Source organism: Anoplophora glabripennis, unplaced genomic scaffold (genome assembly GCF_000390285.2).
Source record: "Anoplophora glabripennis isolate ALB-LARVAE unplaced genomic scaffold, Agla_2.0 scaffold61, whole genome shotgun sequence".
NCBI classification, from domain to species: Eukaryota; Metazoa; Arthropoda; class Insecta; order Coleoptera; family Cerambycidae; genus Anoplophora; species Anoplophora glabripennis.
Genome location: NW_019416237.1, coordinates 512,077 through 537,578, shown reverse-complemented (window position 1 = coordinate 537,578; position 25,502 = coordinate 512,077). Strand labels below are relative to the sequence as shown.

The 25,502-nt window shown below is 31.2% G+C and overlaps 2 protein-coding genes across 2 annotated transcripts in view; one reads left to right on the top strand and one right to left on the bottom strand.

Moving 5' to 3' along the window:
• LOC108917748 overlaps positions 1-4,822 on the bottom strand; it is a 21,476-nt gene extending 16,654 nt beyond the window's left edge. Inside the window, exons 1-2 of the mRNA XM_018724499.1 lie at positions 4,637-4,822; positions 554-791 (exon numbers count right to left, since the gene is read on the bottom strand). Coding sequence (XP_018580015.1) covers positions 554-791; positions 4,637-4,709 — 311 coding nt within the window. The 5' untranslated portion in view covers positions 4,710-4,822. The remainder of the gene's footprint in view (positions 1-553; positions 792-4,636) is intronic.
• A 13,766-nt stretch (positions 4,823-18,588) lies between these two features.
• The window catches only part of LOC108917705, a 235,223-nt gene continuing 228,309 nt past the window's right edge, over positions 18,589-25,502 (top strand). Inside the window, exon 1 of the mRNA XM_018724441.1 lies at positions 18,589-18,995. The gene's annotated coding sequence lies outside the window, so the exon portion shown is untranslated. The remainder of the gene's footprint in view (positions 18,996-25,502) is intronic.

The following is a 25,502-nucleotide window of genomic DNA, read 5'->3' as shown; positions in this document are numbered from 1 at the left end:
TTCCGCTACAGGACGTTGAACGTTTCGATTATATTTATCTTCGAAATTGACTTCAACTTCTGGGAGTCATAACTCGGGTTCTATACCACCTACAAAAATAAAACAAAGCAATCTCTTTGCTATTTAATTATCTTCATTTTTGCTTATGATAATTTTTTTGATAAAACTTGTAGTTTTTGAGGTATTCGCGAAAAATGGCTCAAAAACATGAATTTTTGGGCTAAAAACGAATATGTTTAGACGCAAATAACTCAAAAAGTATTGACTGTACAAAAAATTCGTATAGAAAATTTTTTGCTTAGAATTCGTTCCTCTACCGAATCGATTATTTTTAATAAAAAAAAATCCCACCCTCCAGAAGGGGTGGCATCCACCCCTAGGGTAAAAGCACACATCGGCACTATATAACTTTTGTTTCTTGGGCCATTCCCGAGCTACAGTTCAAATTTCACGTCAATCTATTCCATCCGAAAAAATTGGTAGCAAAATGCTTCAGTGACTGGACTAATATAAATATTAGAGCTTGAGAAAGATAAATTACAATAATACTCACTGATATCTCGTAAATTTGTATTGGTCAAGACCGAGAAGGGTAACGTTCTTAAAGTGGGCCTTATAGTTTACCGCTCTCGTGCCCTGCTGCATGGTTATTTCAGGAACAACAAACTTCTCGATCCCCGGAAGAAAATCCGGGATGCCTTTCCTGATATCAGGCCTCACTTCCTCTGTGGCTTTGAGCAGGCATTCCTCCAAGTTCGGATCCGTCCGCTTACATCTCGGAAAATGGGCAGCTGAGATTGAATTGAAACGACTTCAAAACATTGGAGAAAATAAATAATAATCTTGAAAAATTAATTATTTAGATAAGGGAGAATACGGTAAATATAACATAATGCTCTGATTAATATATTTACTTATATTTTTAATTCGATTTAATAATAGTGTATGTATTAATTAAATCGATAAAATTTAAGGCACAATTTTTGAGTGATTTTAAATCAAATGGGTTCGCAAATCGATAGTTTTTGAAATTCAGAGCTTGGATTTAAAAAAAATGTCACTTTTTCTATAATATCTATGGCTACATTTAATGCAGGTCTTTGTTAAATATAGGGAGTTATATTTTTTTACTCCGTCGTATGCAGACTGAAGTTTCCTTTCAAGCCATATAATCATTATTAGGGTTGCCGTTACTACTTTTAGAGATATTTGCAATTTTCTATTTTTTGATACTTTTTCTCGTTATAAATAAATATTACACTAAGTAAAAATTAAATTTTTAAAATTTAAAGTAAATATTTATTGAGTTATTAAAAAAAGAGTAAATATAAACAAACACTGGGATGTGCTTGAATATTTTTACATTATATGTTAAAATCAGGTACTATTGTCGTAAGTTGCAATCACATTGCAGATTCTGCATTAAGCGCATTGTGATACTTTATTTTTGTCACTACGTATGTGGAAAATGATTTTTCGTAGAGGTGCGTAGTTGCAAAAGGCATTAATACATTTATTGCTTGGTCAGCAATTCCAGGATATTCCTTATAAATCTCTAGCCAAAAATCAAGGGAAAGGCGACGTAACCCAACGCAAAGAACACTGCGCCAGCTTATAAGTTATAAACCGACTTACTTGCACTTGCATAAATAGATAAAACTCTTATAGTAACTTATACGCGTGTATCCTTATAAAATTAAAAAGTTTTAAGAGTATACATATTTTTGAAGTTTGTACCTAATTATACAGCCCCACAAAAAAAAAGAATCGGATCTGGTATTCAGACCCATGTATTTATATGTATTTTTTTCCGCTGAAGCCGAATCTGCCTTTAGATTTGGCCCAACGGGTCTGAGTTTTCGGGAAAATTCAAAAAACAAGTCAAAATTCACAAAACACGTCATTTACGATCGACGAAAGTGATAAAAAATCAAATTATTCTACCAGCTCAGTAGACGTATGATTTTTCACTCGTTTAATTCCAATTTATCATCATAGAGTCAGACAAGCTGCTCCAATTTCATTCAAAAACAGAAAAGAGATCATCTCTCAGTACAAAAAGTAGATGGATAGTGGATGGTGGATGGGTGGGTTTTATAGGTGGTACAGGTGGATGAATAAATTCATGCATGAATGACTGGATAGAAATATGTATGGATCCAGAACTCTGCAACACGAATTATGCCATGAAAATGACGTTTTTAAGCATTTTGATCTATTTTCTGTTTTTGAATGAAATTGGACCAGCTTATCTGACTCTATGATGATAAATTGGAATTAAACAAGTGAAAAATCATACGTCTAGTGAGCTGGTAGAATAATTTGATTTTTTATAACTTTCGTCGATCGTAAATGACGTTTTTTGTGAATTTTGACCTGTTTTTTAATTTTCCCAAAAACTCAGACCCGTTGGGCCAAATCTGAAGGCAGATTCGACTTCCGCGGAAAAAAATACATGGAAATACATGAGTCTGAATACCAGATCCGATCCTTTTTTTTAGGGGGGGCTGCGTTATCGATAATAAAATTTTAAATTTTCGCGGAACCCTCAGAGAGATTATGCGGAACCCCAGGGTTCCGCGGGACACAGTTTGAATACCGCTGAATTATACTAATGAGGATTATTTTAAATTGTTTGTTATTTATGGAAAATGTGACGACATTCTAACTACGAGAGTTAGCCCAGAAGTCGGAGACTTGTGCGGGAGAGGAGGCGGCATATTATTATTACGCAGGCCGTATTTGTGCCCAGGAACGACTTATGTTGGTAGGCCCTAACCACCATTCAGTGCAGGAATGAGTGAAACCTGGAAAACCTCATTAATTAGGGGGGTGGTCATATGCCAACCGGTGTCAATCTCTCACATTGACCCAAGCCAACATTCTTCCACCCTACCATACCTGCACAGAGGGTGCCAATCCTCCGTACAAGCATAGCTAATCTACGGTCTACCGGCCGTGGGATTCGAAACCCGGGCAGATCTATATTCATATAAATATTGCATAACGAAAATGTAAAGTGAACGCACGCTATCAGTATTGACAAACATATTATAAGGGAAACAGTAGCTCACAATGACCTAGTTATTAGTACATACATTAAAAGTTTAGAGAAATTAGCAGGATAATTAATTATAATAAATGAATGAAAAATTAAAGAAATATGTATGAATGAGTTCACAAGTTATTGAAATGTTTAATCAAAATTGCTTCTTTAAATCAGAAATTTATTTGTTATAAACAGCACAAAAACTACGTTGTTTTTTATGTGATTAATTAAATTACTTACGTTTCGAAACAATATAAATAATTAGCAGCAAATAAAAAAAATAGAATGTAGGTAGACAACTAAACACAAATTGATTATTATCATACTTATTTAAGTCAACTCAATAAAATTTTTACCAAATACGGGTTTTCCAGAACTTTAGTGAACATCAAAGAGTACATACTGATTGCAAAATATTAATTTCTAACTTATTTATTTTTATAATACACACATTTGTTTTATACAAAATACACCTCACTATATACAGTATATCTATAGAAAAGACGTTGAATAGGAAAAAACTTGCTCTTGATAAAAAATTTTGTTTGTTCTTAAAGTAAAATTACGATAGAAAAATTTAATAATGTTGTACGGGGTGTTCAACAATTTGAAAAAACTTTACATGGTACAAGAGTAAACTGCACTTATTTGTGAAGATGTGGAAATAAGTTACTAGGAAAAGTTTACTTTTGAACAACTTTTACTAGCAACTTATTCCCACATCTTCACAAATAAGTGCACTTTACTCTTGCACCATTTAAAGTTTTTTCAATTTTTTAAACACCCCGTACAAGATATGTTAAATTTTTCTATTCCATTCTTACTTTAAGAACCAGCAAAATTTTTTATCAAGAGTAAGTTTTTTCAATAAAATGAAAAATATGAATGTTTTTCCTATTCAACACCTTTTCTGTGGACATACTGTATAGCGCACTTCGTTAAGTCTCACGTTTCGAAAATCAATCTGTCTCCATTATCAGACTCTTGAGATTGGAAAAAAAGGTGATACAAGAAATAGTGCCAGGAACAAAAAGGCTTTATTGTACATGTTTTCAGGTAATATTGTCATTTTTTTTTCAAAGGATTTGGATTCAAAATGGCGACTGTTGGTGATGGCAAGCAGTGACACCTTTTTGTCAGAGGTATGGCCGGAAAGGTGTCTTATTAATGGTATTGAAACAAATCTTATGGTATTATTTACGTCAACGACTTATTGAAGTGTGTAGTGAATGTGTGTTTTGTATTTTCTATTTGTCTGATTTTTTTTTTAGTGTGAAATTTTTGATTAAACAAATCTATTTTTATTGAAAATAATCCTTGACTGGTTCTTTTAGCGTAAGGGTTTATTTGATTTATTTTTTATTTTTTTACAGGTGACAAAATACTCAAATAAAAATAAAAAACTGAAACTATGTCACAAATAAATAATTTCAAACAACATATATATTTGTATGCTATACACATATTACAAAAATTATTTCCTAAGCATTATTTTTTAATTAATATCTAATTTAAGTAAGCTTATTAAAATGGGTTCGCATATATCTGAGACTTTTAACATTTAAAAAATATTTCAATGAAACTCACGAAAATCCTTCGCTCCTGACACAGTGTTCCAAAAAACCGCGCAAAATAGAAAAATTAAAACTTTATTGAACATTTCAATCAAATACAGCGCTGTCAAATAATCCCAACAAGTGAAAGTGTGTAGAGTACTATAAAGTTAATTTATAACTGATGCATTCACTAGCCTGTACCTTTGCAATGGCAAAATACCTTGAAATAAGGAAAGACCGTGTTATTAACAATGTTTTGATTGTGGTTGAGTAGTAGGAAATATATTTTTTACCAACATCTAATGTTTATAACCATTTTTATATGAATTTTAATAAGTCAAGAGCAAGCAGTTTTATTCACTATGAATTACATATTTCAAATGGTTTTTATGTTTCATTATCAAGACAAAGCGCATTTGCTAACAATAATTTTCCATTATAGACTTGCCAAAAAATTTCAATTAATTAAGCGAATATTTGCTTTGTTGCATTTGTTTATATTTTTTCAATGAACCATATACATGACTCAGTTATGTTTTTTTAAAGTAACATCTAAAACTTCATTATACTTAGCAACAGATTCAACATTATCTTCTATGTGATAAGGTTTTTGAAGTTTTGTCACACGTATTTCAACGCACGTATAAAAATTTTATTTTCTCTCTGTGTAAGAATAAAACTTATCGATTTATTCAAATTCTTCTAGCTTCTCCATTATTGAGAGAGCACTTCTCTTTATTGAAACTCAAATAAAGGATTTATTGGAAGATACGAGACACATATACAATAAATGAAACAGGAAATGATTCAGAACTGGGTTAAAAAATAAATCCTATCCACTAATAATATCTACTTACATTTGGGATGTATATTTTTACTTATAAGGAAAGATAATCCCATATTATTTTGTGGTTTTTGTTATTCAAATAATGTTGGCAAAAGTTTGTTTGTCACATCAACAACTTATATTTTTATTTACGTTTTTATTCTTTAATATAACCAGCCACATTTTCTTTGTTGTTTCTATCAAGAGAGGAAAAATAATTTAATTGTTTGCTAAAATTAAGTTAGATGTAGACATATATTAAAATCCTACTTCATACAAAAACCTAATATTGCATACATTAGAAAAAAAACTTTTATCGTCATTTATTAAACGGCAAAAATTGCCTTGAGCTTTTGATCATTAATTTCAGTAAATTATAAGAAGTTGAGATCGTTTTAATTGAGTTCTTCATTTAATATTTATTGAGTAATACATATTATATTTAATGTAATATTTACGAGACTATTTACGTTATATTGGAAATAGTTTAATTTATTTTGCAAAGTTGAACAAAAAAATTGAATAAAATGAGAGGTAAGATAACACACTTTTAGTACCTTATCTTTTTGAGGAAAAAAACCTATTTAGTTTAGATGATATCTTTTTACTTAACTTAATACTTAATTTTCAATAAAACTAACATTCTGCTATACAGTATATTCTTAACAATAAAAATTGTTATTGTTACAATCACTGTCTAGAACGTTCGTCATAGTAATGAAATAAAAAAATAACTGAGCATATTAAGGACACAAGTAGGTAGCTTCATAATCTTTTTTAATCTATAATTGCACACTTATAAATCGTTAATTTTCCTTTAAATTACTGTCCTGTCCTAATAAATCACCCTGTATGCACACTAACAACATTAATTACATGGCAATTAGTGGTTCACGGAAAATGTATTTGTTTGTAATACCTACTTCCTTATAAAAACACATTTAATAAAGATCATTTTGTTGTACTAAACTAATTGACTAGTTAAGTCATTAAGTTTTAGAATATGTAATTCCGGTGTATGTGTATATATAAAGTAAATATCTTGTTTCATCAAGGCCAAAATTATCATTCTCAAATTCCATTTGACATACCGAGTATGCCTGCATAGTTTCTCTGAATAAAAAAAAATAGCTTTCATCTGTACTGCAGCTTTTTCAGTTTCTATTTAAAAAAAGCAGTGCTGCAGGCAATCCATACAGAATGCATAATGAGCTCATGGAGCTCATAAATATATATTCTTATTTATGGAACCAATTATGCTCCTTTTATTACATAAATACATTTTTAATATCAGTTTTAGCAGAGAAGCATCCATTTTCATTTTAATTCGGTGACTAACAAAGATATGTAAATGAATAGAAAATAGTTACGCTTTATCTATACGATTTGAATAACATTTTTTATAATAAAATGATTTTTATCAATATATAATAAACTTACAGTTATATCATCTACAAAGAAGAGTGAGTAATATTTTGTGTACGTAGAAATGCGTAGAATAGAAAATTAAATTAAATATTTATTAATATAGGCAACTATAAATACAAGTATGCGTTGAAGGAGCTGCATGAATTGTTAAAAGTTTTCGTTTCCTTCATATCGTTTTGTATTTATAAATTATAAATTATTAGCCTGTTGGTTTTAAACTCTCTGGAAAACATGGAAGGCTTGTAAAACTCACAAAATTTTCCAGACCAGGTTCTCCATTATTGTTAAATAAAAATTCGTAGCAGAAAGTAAATAAACTCTCAGTATTATGTATTTAACATACGTAACAGTAATGACGTAATCACATACCGATTATTGGCTACAAATGTTAAGCCTTCTATTTTCAAGTTTCAAAAAAAAAAATGTCAACTACAAAATTGAAGCCACAAGTTTTTTTTATTGATATTGAATTATGTGCAGGTTGTTCTTAAAAGATAAACCAATCTCATGATTTTTTAATGTACGAGGTCTGTTGAGAAAATAACCGAACTTTTTGAATTACGCGTTAATAGTGATAAGCAGCATTGCGTTGCGCATAACCTCCTTTGTAACGACATGTTCTTGGGTTGTTGATACCTCACTTAGTTTTCGTGATATTTTATTTGATTGTTAGTGACGGTTTTGGAAATGTGTGATTTTCTGGAACAACGATGCAACGAAGGTCTTCGACTTCAACTGACGACTTCCACATTCAGAAAGTCAAATATCTGGTACGTGCAAATCACCGATTGACTTTCAGAGAATTGCAAAAGAGGTTAGCATCTCAATTGGGTATTGCTATGAAATTTTGACTGAAAAGTTGAACATACATCGAGTTGCAGCAAAATTTGTGCCTCGTTTTATGACCGAACTACAGAAAGAAAATCGTTTGGACGTTTGTCGGCAACTCCTTGAACAATCCAATGACGATGAAACGTTCATTCAAAGGATTATAACGAGAGACGAAAGCTGAGTTTAGATCTACGATATTGAGACAAAGGTACAATCATCACAATGGATTGGCAAAGGACATCCATGCTCCAAATTCACTGTTTTTTTTTTCGATTTTAATGAAATTATGTATGTATTTTGAATTCTTGTCTCAAATTAATAATGAAGTTTAAAAAAATAAAGTTCGGTTATTTCCTAAACAAACCTCGTATCTGCATGGTATGACATATTTATACAGAACTCTATTTCGGGATTGCTATGATCAACAACGATAAAAGGCTGAATACAATAATATACATCAAAATTCGTAGATTTCGTTTATTATGTTTTTTAAACTCTTCATACGAAAATTTCATAAAAGTTTATAGATTCAAATTATTCTTTTTTTTTATTCTTAAAAATAAGAACGTTTAGATAGGATGACATTTGTAACCAATAACATGGTAAAATAATTTCCAAACAAAAAGAGCAATCTAGACGTAATCTTTACTAATTTTTAAAACGATGGCAATGAATAAGTTTACAATACGTATCAATTAATAAACGTCTTACGTATATATTGAATTCTCGTGCTCTGTTCAGTCTAATCTACCATTATACTGATTATATCAGAAGGAATAAATCATCGCGTCGTCAATATTAGCTATCGAGTTGTATCAGTATTTAACAACCAGTTGTCACCAGATAAAGCTACTGTCTTCTTCATTATCCTCAGAACTCTACTTATATCATACAAGTGTTTATTTTATTATTAACAAACAAGGAAGACAGGTTAGCTTATCGATGAACATTTTTACAAAGACTTATTTCGAAAAAAAAACATCAACCGAAAGGAGTAGTTGTTCTCAGATAAATGAAACAACACGTGAAAGATGAAACAAGATGAAATAACATTATTGTTTTTTATAATACAGTAGGTCTCAGTATCCATGTACATGAAATACTCTTATATATTTAGGCAACCCGCAACAAATTGTTATAGTTGAAATTGTACAGATCAAATCTGATCCTTGTGTACTATTTACATAAATACTATAAAAATGAACAACTTCAAATTAATTAATTTTTTCAAGGATTTAGAAGTATTTAGGAACAATCAACACGTGTTTCATAAAACAGATACAGTAATGTGCTTCAAACTTACAAAAAACGATATAAAAGAATATTCCTAAATTTAAATAAAACAAAAATTTAACATTAGTCGTGTTATTCCAAATGCGCATGCTCGGAAAGAATAGCCTCATACGCAGGTGAGTTCTTGTTGATATATTATCGCTGTCATCATTAGCGTATTTTCTCTTCTTTTGTTTAATCTTGGCATTTTCTAGTTCTATTAAGGCTTTTTATTGTTTTTCTTGGTGTTGTGCTGTGTCACTGTGTTTATCGATTGTTTTTCTTCTTCAAGTGGCTTATTATAGACGTACTCTTAACCAATACCAAACTTTCCTTGAATGATATCCTGTTGCGAGGCTACTTCGCTTAGGTACATGAAATTATCTTTAATGCGCATTCTCAGTAACAATGATATAATTTTAATTTATTAATTACTATAAAAGTCAATATTGTTCTATAAATTTAAATATCCTATTAGTTTGTCACTTGGGGCTTGAAACTTCTTCAATATTTCTAATATTGCCAGAATATCGCAATGTTTAAGGTCATGACAAGGAAGCCATTTTTTTAGCACTTATGTCCAAAGTCATGACATGTCATGACAATGTTCACTATGGGGTTGCCTATTGTTTGGTGTATGTGACGTCACTAATCACTATTAAAAAGATCTATTAGCTTGGGGTCAAAACAGGATTATTAAACTAAACTTATCTCTATCTAAAGTTGTTTCGTTTAGTCGTCAGTCAAAGTTGGCAAAAGAATTTAGTTTATGTCAAATAACTCTTAAACGATTTGCCCGCTTTGTGTAAAAATGTTACTCTTCTAATATAGTAGTAATGCGCCTTAAACAAATATGTTCATTTTGAAGTACCCTGGCTTTGTTGTTGTTGTTACTTAGTCTAGTAGGCCACGATATAACAACTCAAAAAACAAGCTAGGTACTTTAAATATGACGAACCGTAAAAGCCACGAATATGTCTATTTTTTCTTGCAGATGACCGTACAGTGTCAGTTCTTATATATTTCTTTCTTAAAATTAATTTGTGTTTCTAATAGCTCCCGCGTAATTATTTTAGAGGAAATTTTACTTTTATTTCACAAAAAATATCGTATTTATTTCACTTTAGTTTTCATTCCAAAAACTTTTCAATGAAATTCCAAATTTCCAGAGTACCTATGTTCAATTATTGATAAACTAAAACTGTAACCAAATTGATTTCCAATTAAGTGCTGACTTAAACTTTAATTGATGATATCTCAACTTCTGGAATCTGGAAAAAATAATGAATTTTGAGATATTCTCATACTGAAAAATAAAAAGTTGTTATACCAGTATAACATAAAATATAAATGCAAATAACACAGATTAATAGAAGCTACTGTAAACGAAAAGAAACATAAAAATAAAGTACCCTTTATTTAAAATTATTCATGAAAACAAAACTAGTATTCTAAATTTAGAGTATGGTAAACATTTCAGACATAGAAACTCATCCAAATTATTCGAATCAAATCTTGAACATTCTTATTTGCTCCATATTAATATGTAACATTTATCAGCCAAATACTTACCCAATACAACAAATTGCAGATTCACATTTGCATCTGTCAAGCAAGAAAACTTCAATGTTAAAGTGTCCTTAATGGTATTCGATGTCTCATCATTTGAAAAGACTGTTAGGCCTTAATTTCATTGTAGGAGCGAGTAGCCTAAACTTGTAGGAGGGACAGAACTTTGCGCATTTAACTTTATTTATACACATTCGCAGTATTAAAAAAAATTACCACCATATAACCATTTTAGAATCTCTGATAACTTTTTCAGTTTTTCAAAGATTTAGAAGCGACCATATCGCATACCTTATAATCCGTTTATATTATTTTCCACCAGAAGCAGTAGTCGGAAAGTGATAAACATTTACATACCGGGTGTTCAGTTAATAATCGGCAATATATAACCAATGTATACGTTAAAAATTCAGGGGAATAGTTCAAATAAAGTTTTGTCAAAAATAGTTTCCAAGTGCTGAAGTAAAAAAAATTAAAACTATTTTCAAATATATTTCATAAATTCTTTATTTTTTTTAAATTTTACATGAATTAACCTCCATTATCTGGTTCAATTTCGTTTAAATACAAAAAATTATTAGTGATGTGCAAGAGAATTTTGAAAATTAGTTATCTTAATGGCGGTTTACGCCATTTTTCAGAAAATAAATAATAATTTTAACACATATTAATTGGAATCTAATGACTTGGTTTTTGAGACAACGATGAATAAGTTTTCAATACATACTTATAAACTGAAGAAATATTAAAATTAATTTTTAAACGTCACATCACTAATTCACTGATATAATTTTCAAAATAGAAAAAAATTCCAGTTGAATTTAGAGTAGCAATAATTAAGCCAATATTCAAGAAGGGCTTCTCAAAGATCTGAAAATTATCATATCATTTCCGTCATTCGTTATTAGTTAAAATTGAACAAAAATAGTGAAATAAGGGATTACAGGTTATTTAGACAAATATAAATTCTGTAATTTAATTATAATCTCTAGGCCCAGTACCTTAAGTCTCGGTTAAAACTTGATTAACTGATCAGGTGATAAGACTGTACATATACTGATAAATCAGTATGTGTACAGTCTAATCGCCTGATCAGTTAATCAAGCCTTAACCCAGACTAAAAGTACCGGGCCCTATAAAATTTTTGATATCCTATGAAAAAGTCATTTTACCTACACAAACATATTCATTTTGTTCGTAACAAGATTACCTAATTCTCCAAAAAGATTGCAGATTAGGTTTTAACCAATCAGAATTTCTTATCTGGTCTAATCTATTCTGATCATTTCTTAGCTTAGGAACACATACAATGTTGGCTCATTTAAAACTGCATTTTTGAACATTTGAATANTAAACGTTAAATATAAATAAAAAACAACTTATTTATATTTATTTGTCCCAAGGATTGTAAAAATCCTCTCTTGGAGGGTTGCGGTGTATTAATGACCTCTAAAATCTCTTTAGGTTAATACCAAAGGACATCTTCAGACGAAGGCCACTTCCATTGATGCAGTCCACTTTTTTCAAGAGATTTAATCTTAAATGTTTTCTTATTTTCTTTTAATTTATTTTGAATAACTTGTCCCGGGTAAACTTGGTTTTCATATAAAAATACAACAAAGTTTCCATTGTTAATATGGTCAATTGTCTTGTTATTGTTTGGTGTTGTCAGACCTTCACCGGTAATTTCCTCATCAAGGTGACCTTGATCGGCAACTTCCTCATCAAGGTCACAGTAATCCTCAGTCTCCGAATAAATGGAAATATTACAGGAGGACTCAGAGTCACTAGAAATTCTTCGTCTTCGCTTTTCTGAAGAAATTTTCGTAACTTGACTTGGTCCAGGGGTAGCTTCTGGTTGAATATCCGAAACGGAAATGCTTCTACCAGGTAGCACATTCACTTTTTTCCTCTTAGTGCCTTCCGCTTGCTGAGGGAACCTTCTTTCCTGCAGAAGATCTATTACTGAGGCACTTATATTTAGCTGTACATTTGGGTCTAGATTTTCAGTGCCTGGAATTCGCTCTAAATCTTTTCTTCTATTCAAGGGGTAAATGCCAGCCTTTTCAAATCCACTCTTTGGGTTTTGTTTTCCATTTTCTGCTAGAGAATCTACTAGTGATTTTAGAAGGCGAGGGAAATCTTGTTTCGAAACGGTTTTGTTATTTCCACTTAATTTGTATGAGGTGAACAATTGTCTCCATTTAATTTTCAATGGACGAAAATATGCTACGTCTAACGGTTGCGTGATGTGAGTCGTATTGGGTGGTAAGCATATGAATTTAATTTCATGTTTATTACAAAGGTGTAGGACATGTACACTTAAATGTGATGAAATATTGTCACCGATGATCACTTTAGTCCTTCTAATTTTTTTTTAAAACGTGGCAATAGTAAAAATTCGAACCAATCCTTAAATATTGTTGCTTCAAACCAGCCACTTTTGGAGCGATTATAATGAGCTCCATCTGGTCCACCTATCGTCCAACTGTCGTATAAGTTTGTAGCCTTGTAAACCACGTAGGGTGGTAAAGTTTCACCCAACGCGTTTCCACAAAACATTACACTTGTAGATTGTTCTGTTGAATTTATAATCCGCTCGGGATATTTGCAACCCCGCCTCGTAATGATTTTTTTACTACCCGGACCATCGACTAAATTAGATTCCTCATAATTCCATATGTTTACTGGGTCAACCCCAAATATTTATCTCTGTAAGTTGTCAAAAAAAGTGTTTATCATCTCAGGAGTGACAGTGGCCCTAGCGACTTTAATATTAGAAGCAAATCGCTGTGTAAGGTCGCGGCGCCGTTTTAGACCCTGGCAAGTTATCTGTAAATTTATGAATAGTCACCCCTTTGCGGTCTAGGTATGTTTTTACAATTTTTCGCAAGTCTAGTGCATCTATAGGAAATCCGAAATCTGAGGCAGCTATGATATGAAATTTTAATTTTTTCTCTTCGTCTACCGTTAGAACAATTTGACCACCCGGTAGATTTGTATGTACGTTGTTAAGTTTATTTTGTAATGTGGATCTTCGTATTTTGTACCTTCCTGAAGCGTGTCTTTGAGACATTCGTCCCTCTCTTATATTTCTTATAGCTTCTTCTAACCTAACATTTGTATAATTGCAATAGTTTCCACTACCTTTTTTTGTAGCGTTCCATGTTCTAAAATTACTACCAACAGTGCTATATATTATAAAATTTATTTTAATAGAATTATTACTCACCAATAACAATAAAGGAGTACCACAACCATGTGAATCACCGGCGGCCAAAGTAACCCATGAAAACTACCGAAAGCGCATGGGTGACTTTGGCCACCCCCTATGGGCTAGGGGTAAAAGTTTGACTTGATGGCATAAGAACAAAAATCTGCTAGAAAGACCTAGGAACATCTCCCTTCAGCCTCCGATAATAGATGAGCGTAGTTTTGCTTGTACAGACAAAGTTATAACGACTAAAAATTCGCGCTTTTTTAACAAGGACATTCTTAGATTATTTACGGAAATACGAGGAACCAATTATTTTTAATATTCATAGTTTTGAGTTCCTTATAGACTGAATAAGTCATACATAACTTGATATTGAAAAAAATTTTAAGTTCATTTTTTTTATATATAGGAAAGAAACAAATTTCAGAAATTGACCAAAGTCACCCAGGGCGGCTAAAGCCACCCAAGTTTACGGTATGCATCTAACTTTATACAAATTCGCAGTAAAAAAAATTGCTTTTTCACCATTTAACCATTTCAGAATCTCGGACAACTTTTTCAGTTTTTCAAAGATTTAGAAGCGACCATATCCCAAACCTTATAATCCGTTTATATTTTTTTCCATAGAAGCAGTAGTCATAAAGTGTTAAACATTTACATACTGGGTGTTCAGTTAATAATCGGCAACATATAACCAATATATTATACGTTAAAAATTCAGGGGAATAGTTCAAATAAAGTTTTGTCAAAAATCGTTTCCAAGTGCTGAAGTGGAAAAAATTAAAAACTACATATTTTCAAATATATTTCGTAAATTAAAGTCGTAAAGTTTTTTTTTTAATTCTACATGAATTAACCTCCATATCATCTGATTCAATTTCGTTTAAATACAAAAAATTATTAGTGGCGTGCAACAGAATTTTGAAAATTAATTCTCTTGATGGCATTTTACGCTCTCTTCAGAAAATAAATAATCATTTTAACACAAATTAATTGGAATCTATAGGCTTGGTTTTTAAAACAACAATGAATGAAATGGGGTTGTTTTGTTATTTTTTTCAATACATATAGTATATACTGATAAACTGAAAAAATATTAAAATTAATTTTTAAACCATGTCACATTACTGATTTTATAATTTTCAAAGTAGAAAAATTTCCAGTTGAATTTGGAGTAACCATAATAACGCTAATATTCAAGAAGGGCTTCCCAAAGTTCTGAAAATTATATCATTTCAATCATTATTATTAGTTAAACTGAAAGAAAAATAGTGAAATAAGAGATTACAGGTTATTTGGACAAATATAAATTCTGTAATCTAATTCCAATCTCTAGTCTAATAAAATTATTGATATCTTGTACGAAAAAGTCATTTTACCTACACAAACATATTCATTTTGTTCGTAACAAGATTACCTAATTCTCCAAAAAGATTGCAGATTAGGTTTTAACCAATCAGAATTTCTTATCTGGTCTAATCTATTCTGATCATTTCTTAGCTTAGGAACACATACAATGTTGGCTCATTTAAAACTGCATTTTTGAACATTTGAATATCAGTGGATTTCTTTGGAAAGAATGACTTTTTTTCCTTAAAATAAAAAATGAAAAATTGTACCATTTCAACTTCATCCTGATCACACTATATCGAATCGACACTTTTAAATATTAGACAAATATATCTATTAAATACACATGAATGTAATACTAGACATAAATATCATAATTGAACGCAAGTAATTAAGGAAAAAACAATATGTCAACAGTCGTTCTGTTTTATTGCACACCGTAGCAATTCTTCTCTGCCAAATGTCATAAAAAAATAATATTCAACAGCAATGATATACATAAAAAAAAATTACGGCTTGGGTTTTTGCAAGATGTACAGCGTGGAGAGACAGATCCCGAAAAATTAAAAATAAAGCAAGAAAAAACAGTCCAAGAAAGAACATTAAACAATCACCAGTTAAATTCACAGTTTGCCAGAGTCCATTGAAATTATATTTTTCAATATATTCACCTTTTCAAATGTAGTACCTACCTATACAACTCGAAGACGATTCCAGAAGTTCTCAATAAGCTTTAACAGTATTGATTATTATCATTGGAGAAATATGGTACTTTCCTTAATAAACTGTAGGNAATATGGATATTCTGGATATAAAACTAGTAATGATCAATGATATTACATAGTATAAAAATAATAATCTTTTAATTTTATTCTCAAGTACAGAATAAATTTTTATAAAATGCATGACGTCGACATTTGTTAGTACTCAGTACATAGAGAAAAACGAATCTAAATCTAGAGTGACTTATATCGAATGGAAGTTTAAAGTCTATAGATTAATCTGGTATACATATCGTTGGAAGACTAGTAAACTTAAATAAGATATTTCAATCCAACAAAAACCATAACATGAAAATTTTCATCAACTGTCAAATTTTAAAATAAATTTCACAAATGTCAAATCTAAAGGTGGCTTTGTAAGAATACCCAGAGATGACCTAAAAAACATAAAATAAAGAATATTTTATTAATTAATTTTTAGAATTGTATATAAAAATAAAAGGACATTTGTTAAAAATGTGTTAGTTATAAGTAATGTTGTGAAAAAGTGATTGAAAAGGACATCCAAAGACTGAACAATTCTGTGTATGGACCTTAACCAAAGCTACGGACATAATATTCAGAAAGTATGAGAAAAACAAAAAAATATTGATTAGTTACGGCTTGGGTTTTTGCAAGATGTACAGCGTGGAGAGACAGATCCCGAAAAATTAAAAATAAAGCAAGAAAAAACAGTCCAAGAAAGAACATTAAACAATCACCAGTTAAATCCACAGTTTGCCAGAGTCCAGAGAAAGTTATTTTGTCAGCCCATGAAAATTTTCCGCTACCAGCAGTATAAAGCAATTCCAAAGCAGTTTCCAGTGGCCACATAAATAGTCTACAAGTCCTCTACATAGATTCCAGTAAAGGAAACTTCAAATTTTACAACGTACCTACTAGATACCTAAAACACAGTGCACTATAATATTGCTAGCTATCACCAATAAATCATGCTTTCTCTCGCAACAAATTTTTGCAAAGTGTAAATAACAAACCACAGGACTTACCTTTACAGAAATAAGCATAATCCAATCACTTGTAACTTAAATATTTCGCCATTTTTACGAGAAAATCTGTCAAATGAACAGCCATTTTATTTTAGTCTGAATTATTTTCGTTCCTGTGTAGATATAAGAGATGCCCCTGTCTAATAGGCAACAAATAATATAAGGAGACGTACTCAATATTACATAGATCATTAGTTAATAGTTTTTTTTTATAATTATTCCTTATATCGTTTGTAAGCTGAGCCGAAAAAAAGGCAAATTTCATTATTAAAATATTCTTTGTTGTGGAAAACATATTACATATAAAAAGGTATTCCTAATTTGAGTTTATGGAGTTTTCAAGTATAAAGTCATAAGTATAACAAATTTTTGAATAAACACTTTATTGAATTTAAAACTCTATTTATTCTAAGTGTGTTGCATTGTACTACTATAGTAGGATCGTATTTGATGCAAAGTAGAGCAAAAAGTTGTCGGTCTTTTATCAAAGGAAAATCGTGTCATCATTTTTAGGAGGCGTAAGATAAATCATTTCAAATTTAAAATGAAATTCAATGTAAAATCTGAAATACCGCTGCATACGCACTGTGTTCTGGTAGTAGCTGTAGTCGCCCAGGTGCATCGAGAGTACGAACTGGTCGGTTATACGTCAAATACTAACCTGGCGAACTTTGCCGTCAATTAAAGAGCCCTTTCAAAAAACAAGTAAACAACAGTGGCGCGTGCAGAGGTAAAATGTAGTACATATGTGGAATTTAGGAAACAAATTGGATTTATAATAAATTACATTTAAAATAAATAGTTTATGAGAATAAAGGAATTTTTGTAGGAACAGGGGTGCCAGACCTGAACTGATCCCCTCGTCCCTTCATAATATATAAAGAAATTATTCAATTTGTAAAACCTTTAAAAGCGTACTTCATTGGTTCCCTTGACAGGCAATGATTTATTACTTTGCATCGAATATGATCCTACTGTAGTTTGTGTGTAAATATAGAACCGACTCCTGAGGTTTTCTGATATTGTCTGATATGTAACAAGTGTCTACTAACAGCTGGCCAGGGATAAGAAAGTACAAGGTAAGACATAAAAGATAGTAGAGGTTTGTATGGAACAATTTACAGCATAATTAAAAATAAAAATTAAAATCAACACACACACACACACATTGAAATTATATTTTTCAATATATTCATTCACCTTTCCAAATGTAGTACCTACCTATACAACTCGAAGACGATTCCAGAAGTTCTCAATAAGCTTTAACAGTATTGATTATTATCATTGGAGAAATATGGTACTTTCCTTAATAAACTGTAGGGAATTCAAATTAAATTATAAATAAATGTATTTATTTTCTTGATTTATTGTATATCAGGTATTTGCAGTGAACTTTGAGACTAACACGTTTGTGTAGATACAGGAAATTCTCCAGAACCGCATCCAGATGTTCTACAATTCCACATTTCCGGAAAAAATGCCGCGCGTACCGCAAGCTTTCCTACCTTCATAATGAGAGAGGTTCACGTAGGAAGGCGTATGTAAATTTCGTGCCCTGTTATTTACGCAATTGAATGGATAATGCATTTGGAGAGATGAATCGTAGGTGTATGACCCTATTGTTAGCAAGACCTGCGCGTACCGCTGTCTCCAAAGTTACACCACGCTCTGTACCTTTTCTCGGATAAACCAGATGGATGTTTATTTCTGCCGCTGCTCTCCGGCCGCTCGCGTCCCCACTGAGCCGCAGAATCACGCGTCCGACACCCAGGTTCCCACCTGTTTTTAAAACTCGACGGTAGCCGCGCAAAATGTAGCCCTTTTCGATTTACACCCCATAAGGAGAACGAGGTTTGGCGAAAATTCAACCCGCGGGAGGTTTTTCGCCGTTTTCGACTGTACCACCTTTCAGCTGATTAATTCGGTGGCAGGAGCGGTCTTGAGCGCGACGAGTGACAGAAAATTGATGACATTACAGAACGCGGTGGTACGGAAAAATTGATACTTTGCGGAAGCCTCGTGGTGTGCCAATGTGGTTTTTGTGTTTTGAAATTCAGATTCGAGAACGGAAGTATGCGCCGCAGCTTCGAGGGGCATTGTTGTGAGCGGAAGCAGTGTAATTAAAGGTCAGTTTATCTCATGTCAATTTCAGTAGATAGGTATTGCGAGCTTGTTAATTCACCATCCTTTGTTGATATTTACATTTCATTAGACAGAGTGTAACAAAAATCAAGAATGTTAAGTGTGAAACAAAATTTGAGTATTAAGTTTTACACGAAAAACTGGAGATCTGGTTGATTTTTTTTAAGAGTCTCTTTTTAACAAGTTTGTTAAATTTTACTTGTATTTTTAATTGTATGCAATTTTCTTCATGTCTGAATGACAAAAACGGTGAATACCTAAATTGGAAACGTCCAAAAGGTGTACGTAAACTTTGCCTTTTAAATATTCTCAAAAAAGTTTAGTCTTAAGTCTGGTCACTGAGCTGTCCACCTTAATTCCTTATTTCCAAAGCCGAAATATTTGGAATATACAAAATGAATTTGTTCTTATTATATAAAAAATGTATTGTAACGGTTAGGATGTCAGGAATATTAAGTGTGAAACAAAGACTAAGTACTTAGTTATTAAGTTTTGCAAAAAAACGACAGATTTGGTCGATTTTTATTATTTCAAAAGATATTTAATATGAAGTCTGTTACATGCCGTTCAGAAATTATGAAGGGAAACATTTCCAGAAACTTTTTTAAAAACTTATTAATTGAAAGTAACATTACAACAAAAGTTTCGAAGCAATTAGTGACAACAACAACAACAACAATAATAATAGTTGTTCCAAATAAGCACAATTTGCTGCTTGAAATCAATTCCAAACAAAGCTCAAACGGTGTTCGTATACTTTTGACTTTTAAATAGGCATCCCACAATAACATTTTGGAGGCATTAAGTCTGGTCAGCGAGGTGGCTATTCTGTTGCACCTCGTCTTCTGGTTCATTAGTTGGAAAAGACGTCAAACGAAAACTCTAACTATATAGTCCCGATTCGCCATGCTGTTGAAACCATATTTTGCTTTGGAAATATTTAGATTGTACAACGTGAGTTTTGAACGCCGATTAGTGTGCTGCCGATAGTGGCTAATTTTAACATTCGTTGCAAATATTTACATTTTATTATACAGTATGTAACAAAGGTCGGACATATTCAGTGTGAAAGAAAAACTAAGAAGGTCTCAATTTTTATTTTTTCAGGTCTTTTTTGTTAAATTGAATTGGTGAATTGTTGAATTTTAAGTTCAATTTTTTTTGCATCAAAATTTGATAGAGCTTCTTTTTTTAATATACTGCTGACACATAGGTACCTAATTTAAGTCTGTTACTTATCGTTCAGAAATTATGAAGCGATTTTTGTTTAAAAAAAAGTGATGATTAAAAAACATCAAATTTATTGAAAGTGATAACAAAACATTAGGTGACAAAAATAATAATAAATGTTTAAAATAATTTGCTGCTTGAAATAAATAAAGTCCAAAAGATGTTCGTAAAACTTTTACCTTTTACTAGTTGGAAAAGAGACTATAGTTCTCATTGGAAATATCTGGAATGTGCGATATGAGTTTGTTGATCGATTGGTCAATTTGAATATTTAATGCAGGTTTTGCTACTAATTACTTTATATAACGTCAATTAAAATAGTGGTTTTTGATATTGAAATCTACCTTACTTTTGGAAAAAAGATTTCTACAGAAAATAACTTGACAGTTTTTAAACGGTAGGTAACAAATCTCACTTACGGGAAATTAGTGGTTAGCTTTAACGAATTTTGATAATAAAAATTGAGAGCAGCTAAAAATTATCATGAAAAAAAACATCTCAAAAAACATAAATCAACCTGTTTGATATTTCTCGCATTGAAATGAAATTCCGAGATTTTGGAAAAGCATGTTATACCGCTGAAATATAAGTTCATAATTATTTTTATTATGCCGATAACTCACTTTTTTATTAGGCAATGCATGTAGAAGTAATATTTTCTAATTTAATTCTATACAATTCTAATTTATTATATTAATTTATTATACAGGGTGATCACATATGGTGACCAAAAATAAAACGTCGTATTCTTTGGTGAATTTTAAGGAGAGTCTTTCCTAAAAAGTTTTTATCTAGGACGCTTCATTAAAAAGATACAGGGTGTTAAACAATAAATATTTTTAATTTTAAAATAATTTAAAAACTAGTTAAGTGAAATAATTTGAAATTCGGGCACATGTAAACATTGTCCAAAATCTGAGGTCTTTTCCTAAAATTTACATGTTACAGTGGCGGAGATACAGGGTATGGGTGGAATATTTTTCTAACTAAAATAGTATGCTACTACTTTACGGTAACAACCATGATATTTTCGGATTCGTTCGAATGAATTATTAGTGCTTGTCATGTCATTTAAATAAAAGTGTTTTCAGTTTGTTTTTTAAGTTTTACTTAGAAATCAGGCTTTTTTCGAAAAACATAAAGAAGTAGTAATTTGTAGAAAATTGAAAGACGAATCGGAAAATGTCATGATTGTTACCGTAAAGCAGTGGGGCACTATTTTATTTAGCAAAAATATGGTACCGATACCCTGTATCTCCGCCACTGGAGCATGTAAATTTTAGGAAAAGCCCTCAGATTTTGGACAATGTTTATATAAATACATGTGCCCAATTTCAAATTAATTCACTTACTAGTTTTTAAATTATTTAAAATATTTTTTGCAGTTTAACACCCTGTATCTTTTTTAATGAAGCGTCCTAGATAAAAACTTTATAGGAGAGACTCCCTTTAAAACTCACCAGAGAATACGAGGATTCATTTTTGGTCACAATTTATAAATCACCCTGTATATAAAATCAAGATACTTATTTCTGAGAGAAAAAAAATATAAAATAAGCCCTTGTTCTTAAAACTGTCCTGTCAAGACATCACAAAATAATTTAGAAGGAATATTTTGTCATATTGTCATAAAATCTATCAACTTTTCTACTAATAAGATGTTAACACTATAAAAAAGTCCATTATTTGCTGTGAATGTTGCAAACATAGAAAAATCACTGAAAAATAATAAGTACTCCACATACAAACAATTTGAAAATATAAATTAAATTAAAAATCATTTAAAATTTAAACAAATTGTTTGTTGAAAGTTGAAGTTTGAAAGTTTTTATAATTGATGGAAAATACTGTTTACCTTTACCTTTCATTAGTTTAGTTTTTTCAACGTTTCCAAAAAATGAAATTCATTATTGCAACAAAATTATCACAAAAATATTGCTAAAGTGGCAATTCATATTTATATGTCGTCATAACATGTACTACGTAATTTTTTTATGCTATTTTTAGATGATTTTTTCCAGTTACTTTAAAAACAAATAGTATCTACTAAAATAGGCAGTAGGATATTCTAATTTGTAAATATTCACATTACTTTTTAGAAATCAAACAAATTAAATAAAAAGCTTTTATTTAAGTCGAGGAAAATTGTTTCCTGAGAATATAAAATGTGCGCCCTCTGAAAAAGATCCCATTTCGAAGAACTAGTAAAAATATCTCTTCTTTACCGCGTAAAGACTAAAACTTTAATAATAAATGACACAGCTCTCAAGACAACTCGGTCTGCGCAAAATTAATGCCCCCACACGTTCCGACAAGTACAGTCTTGAGTTCTCGTGAAGTGAAATAACGGAGCCCCTGATGATAAAATTAAGTAAACTTGTCTACAATACAATTTTTTAACCGGCAGGAATAAAACCGTTCCTGCTTCTGTTGAGGCACGTACATCTACAGTTTCTCTTGGAAGACGTTTGAAATATATCCATTAATGCACAAAAATATTGACGCCGTTAAAATCGTAATGGACTTATCTGATACAATATTTGGCAGAAAAATCCTTTTGATAATCTTTCATTACATACATATTTAGACGAATTCGGGAACTCGATCAGTATCGGCACCAATGCGAGACACTACCAATACTAAAATCAACTCCATACTCCCGTATGCATTACTAATAATCATTCACATGCTAAAAAAATATTTTCAGCTACTATTTGTCGTATTCCATCCCTTTTATTAGTAGCTCTGGCTAATGTAAATTCGACCTCGAGGAATTTGGTTACTGGGAAATCCTCCAACAACTCACCAGACTAGGCAATGATGAGAGCCTCTCACTGGTCTCTTCCATTGCGAATCCCTCTACCTCAATCCTTGGAATCTTGGAAGCTAGACCTGATGATGTTCTCAACCGTAGAAAACGCTATTTTTGTTGTTGGTAGTTTGTAATTTTCTCACTGTTTTGTTTTTTGGCATTTTCATGTACCTACTTTAACTGTTTTTGAGTTTTGCTAAAGAAAACTTTGTTTTAGGCTAAAGGGCATATGTATCGCACCACAGATTCGCAGTTAATCCTAATCAGTAGGGATGCGATTTTGTTATTGATTATAAAAGTTTACGTGAAATATTTGATTAACAATATATGGCTTTAGAATATGCAGTTAAACTTATACAGTACATGCTAGTGATTACTGGTGATTACTACTAGGGTCATATTTCGTACTGGCCAAGAATTAGGTACGGTGTCTGACACCTGTCATGAGATATAGTTGAACTTTTTTATATATTATGTAAAGCAGCTTGGTCTCATGCTCGAATTTCGTGCAATTTCTGGCGTTTCTCGGAAAAATTCGAATCAGTCACTTTTTTGGGCGTTCCGCGAGAGTCTTGTTAGTCGCTCTTCCAATAATATCGAACCTTCGGGATATCTTTTGCTTTGGTTCGATGTGTTTGGAGCAGTTTGCGGCTCCTTAAACAATTTCGGCTGTTAGATTCGAAAGATGATTGAAAATTTTGTTTTCAACCTACGCTATCTCGTTGCTTGTGCTATCGTAGTGGTTTTAGAACTGTTTTGGGCTCTATGTTCGATTTTTAGTGTTGGATTCAAACTATTTTGTAGACGAAGAGATGATTAGCGACCTTTCAGAAGGTTTTTTAAAAAAGTATGCACCAGCTGTAGGTCAGTGGTTATATGAATTAAAACGTAAGATATACCGCATAACGAAATCCTAACGATATAAAGTAGAATTAATTATATTCGTTATTTGTGTTACATTATTATTTTATTTTTTCAAATATGTATTAACAAAGTAAATGTTTATTATAATGAACATCAGAAAACTTGGCACAAGATCCGAAGTTAAAATTTTCAGAAGTACTTCGTGAAGTGTATTCAAAATTCCTCTCACAGTTATTTTAAATTTACATAATTCATGTTTAAACAAAAGGCCACGCTAATATTTTCATTAATTTATATAGTAAATCGATTTTTCAGTAGTGATTCCCACGACTTTTAAAAACTGGACTTAACCGGTTCTTGCACCAAACAACTATCAAGTTATAGAAAAAAATTGACACCAGCAAGCTTTTTCAGTAAGACCAAATATGTCTGAATATTTTTGTTTAAAATTTGAGTGCATTCCTGTTTTGAAATCTTATTTTTTATAAAAATAGCTTAGCCAAAAATCTCACTCTGAAAAAAGAGGGCACTTTAATAAGTCTTCACGTTTCGAAAATCAGTTTGTTTTCATCTTCAATCACCTGCAATGACGTTACGTTTGAAAACTACTCAGACAATATGAGTTGTAAGAAGTTTAAAAATTTTTTTTTTTTATTGTGGTCCAAAAAGCGGTTGTTCCAGGTTGAGGTTAAATATAAAATGGTTTATGCAATCGGTATTTTCAGGCAAACCATGGTACTTTTTTCAACGTATAAAAGAATGCTTACTAGGAAACTGATGAAGCGTATCTACGACTAGTCACCGCTTCTTAGCGTGTTAACAATACTAAATGTTTAATATGGAAAACACAATCTTATAAGTGAACGACAATTAATCATTCAACACAATACAATCAGAAACCAATTATTCGAGTTACAGTCATCAATTTTATTCTTAAGGTGCTTGGGCTTGGTGGGGAATGTAATTATGATTTATCACTCTTATGGCTAATGTAGCATTTAACTAATAGCAATAATTTCAATATTTCACAACTCAGTTTGAACTGATATATGTACAATATTAAATAATACTGCAAACTGCAATTAATAATTATTACTATGTTTCAACATTTCATTTTAAAATATTTAATTACTAGCATTGCATATACAGGATGTTAATTGAGCACATGCACAAAGGAGGATTCTTTAAGCGATTTTAATTAAAAACTATTATGTAAACATGGGTCTGTAAATCGATAGTTTTCGAGAAAGAGAGCGTTAAAGTTTAACAAAATCACCTCTTCCAAAATGTTTCTCAGGCATTTGATGCAAAATGATGAAACTTAAGCTAATTAATTACCTAATCCATTAAGTTCGGGTACAAAATACGGGGAGATATCGGGAGTTACTTGAACCAAAACACCTCTGAATATTGTGATAGTTCTACCACAACTTCTTAGTCATTATGGTGTTTCCATGAAAAGAGATATCTGTTATTTATTCGAAAAATGAACCTTTTTGTCTGTTTCCATAGCTAGAGATATCACATGATGTTTATTTTATTATTACTTCATCTTTTAGAATTTGCAACCAGCAAGGATTTAAGT